Source organism: Elaeis guineensis, chromosome 9 (assembly GCF_000442705.2).
Source record: "Elaeis guineensis isolate ETL-2024a chromosome 9, EG11, whole genome shotgun sequence".
Classification (NCBI taxonomy): Eukaryota; Viridiplantae; Streptophyta; class Magnoliopsida; order Arecales; family Arecaceae; genus Elaeis; species Elaeis guineensis.
The window spans coordinates 3,545,440-3,548,007 of NC_026001.2; the positions used below are offsets into that span (position 1 = coordinate 3,545,440).

Sequence of the window (2,568 nt, forward strand, 5' to 3'; positions counted from 1 at the left end):
GTATTGTTTTCAAAAATATGTAAGCAAGGGCATGATATTGATGTGAGAAACAAACTAATTGAGGATTTATGACTGCCGTGATGCATCCTTCTCCTTAACATTAGTGCAAGAGTTCCCTCAAAGAAGGCATGCGCATTCTAAACATAGAGCACATTATTCTCAACAAGGATGCATGGAGCTGGCATATAATACTCAAGTGGAAGACAAGATTTGAGAACACAATTAGCAAGTGTTGATATTATTATTATTTTTTTTAAAAAAAAAAGAAAAATCTAATCCCTGCTTTTGTGGACATCCTTAATTTGGGTGAGCTCCAAATCATTTTTAATGCACACCAATACTCTCTAATCAATTACATCATACACTATAGTGGTCTAAACCCACCCTTAATTTCTTTTTCCTCTAACGAGGGTATGAAGCCAGGAACTCGGGAGCTAAACAAGGAGAATTCCTCCAAACCTTGGAATGCAACCTAAGTATCTCCTTGGCCTTCTCCTTTGCCTTCTCCCCACTCTCCATCTGAAGAAACATGCAGAGCTTAGTCACCACCCCTACCTGAACCATCTCGTGCAGCACCGCCGGTGTCGGCGAGAACCTGGCCACCGAGTACAGTATCCTCACCGCCCTCTCGCTCGCCACCTGCGTAACCCCGACCACCTTCTTCGACACCACTGCAAGCCCTGCTGCATGCCCCACCATCTCCGCCCGCCCCTCTGCGCACCCGCACAGCCGGTCCAGAACCACCAGCATCACCTCGCACGCCCTCCTCTCGGTCTCGTCCAGAAGCAACTCGATCACCACCTGCACCGCACCAGCTTCCACCGCCTTAACCTTGTTCCTTCCCCATGGGCTCAGCACGCCCAGGACCTGCAGTGCTGCCCTCGCGGCCTGGTGTGATATCTGGTCTCGCAGCACGCTTACCACCTCTTCAAAGAATTCCTGACTGAAACTCGTCAATCGGCTCGGAGCGATCACCGAGACTAGAGATTTAAGCAGCAGGATGGCATAAGCCCGTGACCGATAGTTTGATCGACGTAAAATGGTCGTCAGTGACTCGATGATGTCATTATTGCTTTCAATGAGATGGAGAAGGCTTTGTTCCGAGATTTGGAGAGAGTAAAGAATGCTGAGAGCTTCATCACTAGCAGTATTTTGGGACGACTGATCTATTGCGTCATTGATTGATATTATTCCTTCTTGTTCATGCTCTCTTGGGTTAGATTTGCTTTTCTTTATGAGAGATGCTAAGAAGTCCACTGCACCGGAGGCCTCGACGACGCACCGTTTATTGCGCTCGCTCTCGGAGACGATGGCTTTGAGCTTGCGAAGGGCGCTCATCTGGGAGTGAGGGAGCTTGGCCTCATCGAGGAGGGCGGCGATCTGGGCTTTGTCGACCGGAGGGCGGGGAGTGGGGAACCTCTCGATGCCATAGGAGGCATTGGCGGCGCACCATGCCTGGATTAGTCTTCGGAGGGTGTGGTTGGGTGTGAGTTCGAGGTCGGGCAATGGCTGTTTGGTGACCGGGCATATCTCGTGCTTCCCGGAGAATATCCATCGCTCGATGCTCTCGCGCTCGTAGCTGATGCCGGTGGTGAGGGTCACCGGATCTCTCATGATTTGAAGGGATATGGGACATAGGAAATAAGACGGGATTTCAACTTCTTCCATGGAAACCTTCCAAAAGATATGGAGCTGTGTCTAGGAAAATGAGTCGCAAGATTGCTAAAGCTTGGACAAAGGATAAGAGGATGAAGAAAGAGCTTAGGAGATGGACCTTGGTAACTAAAACCTCCACAAATTGCAGGATTAGGAGAGATCTCTGAATATAATTTGGTACGTTTGGTAATAGAAGTCAGAGGATTGATGTTGCTTGGAGTTGAATGGGTGGAGGATGAACTGCTGTTCTTTTTATAGGGCAGGAGAGGTGAGAAGATTGGGAAGCTTCGAGAGGGAAAAAGTCCACGCGGGCGTCTTTTTGGGAAGGAAGTTTATTTTTGTTGCAATTTTTTAATGTGTTTTGACGACTTTCCCATGTGCTGGAGGGGAGTGGGGACACGAATTCCTCAAACATCGACAGCCAGAACCGGCCCTTCTTTTAGTTTTTATGCGTTTTTATTGCTTTCTCCCGTTCTGGAGCGTGCTGCGGGCGGGAATTGCTCAAAGATCGACCACCATGGCTGGTTTTTCTTTTTTTTTTTTTTTTTGGTGTTGGAAGGAAACACATATCATGAACCGGAGTTATATATTCTTCGTGCATCATTCATCTGCTGATTGTTTCTTTGTAAATAATTTAGTGATAACGTTGGAGACCCATCCTGTAAGTTTGATTCTAATCCTCGCTGCGGTTGTGACCGAGCTTTCGTGCTAATTTCTTAGAGGATAAGAAAAGAAAAAAAAATTATTAGATTGTGAGTTTTTGTGGTTGAAAGGATAAGGAGATAAGGGAAGGTAGCTTGGATGCCTCAGTGGGTGAAAGGCTGCCACCTGTCTTCCTCAAACCCACCCGGCATCTGATTGGATCCTGCCCCTCCACACTACTAATTCCACTGCTGCTGCTTCAACATTAGG

At 47.5% G+C, this 2,568-nt stretch overlaps 1 protein-coding gene across 1 annotated transcript; it reads right to left on the minus strand.

The window, feature by feature from the left end:
- Positions 1–259: 259 nt before the first annotated feature.
- Positions 260–1,885, minus strand: LOC105052058 (E3 ubiquitin-protein ligase PUB22). Its single transcript, XM_010932754.4, has one exon. It carries the CDS (start codon positions 1,666–1,668, stop codon positions 403–405), a length of 1,266 nt encoding a protein of 421 aa, XP_010931056.1. The 5' UTR covers positions 1,669–1,885; the 3' UTR covers positions 260–402.
- Between the last annotated feature and the right edge of the window lie 683 nt (positions 1,886–2,568).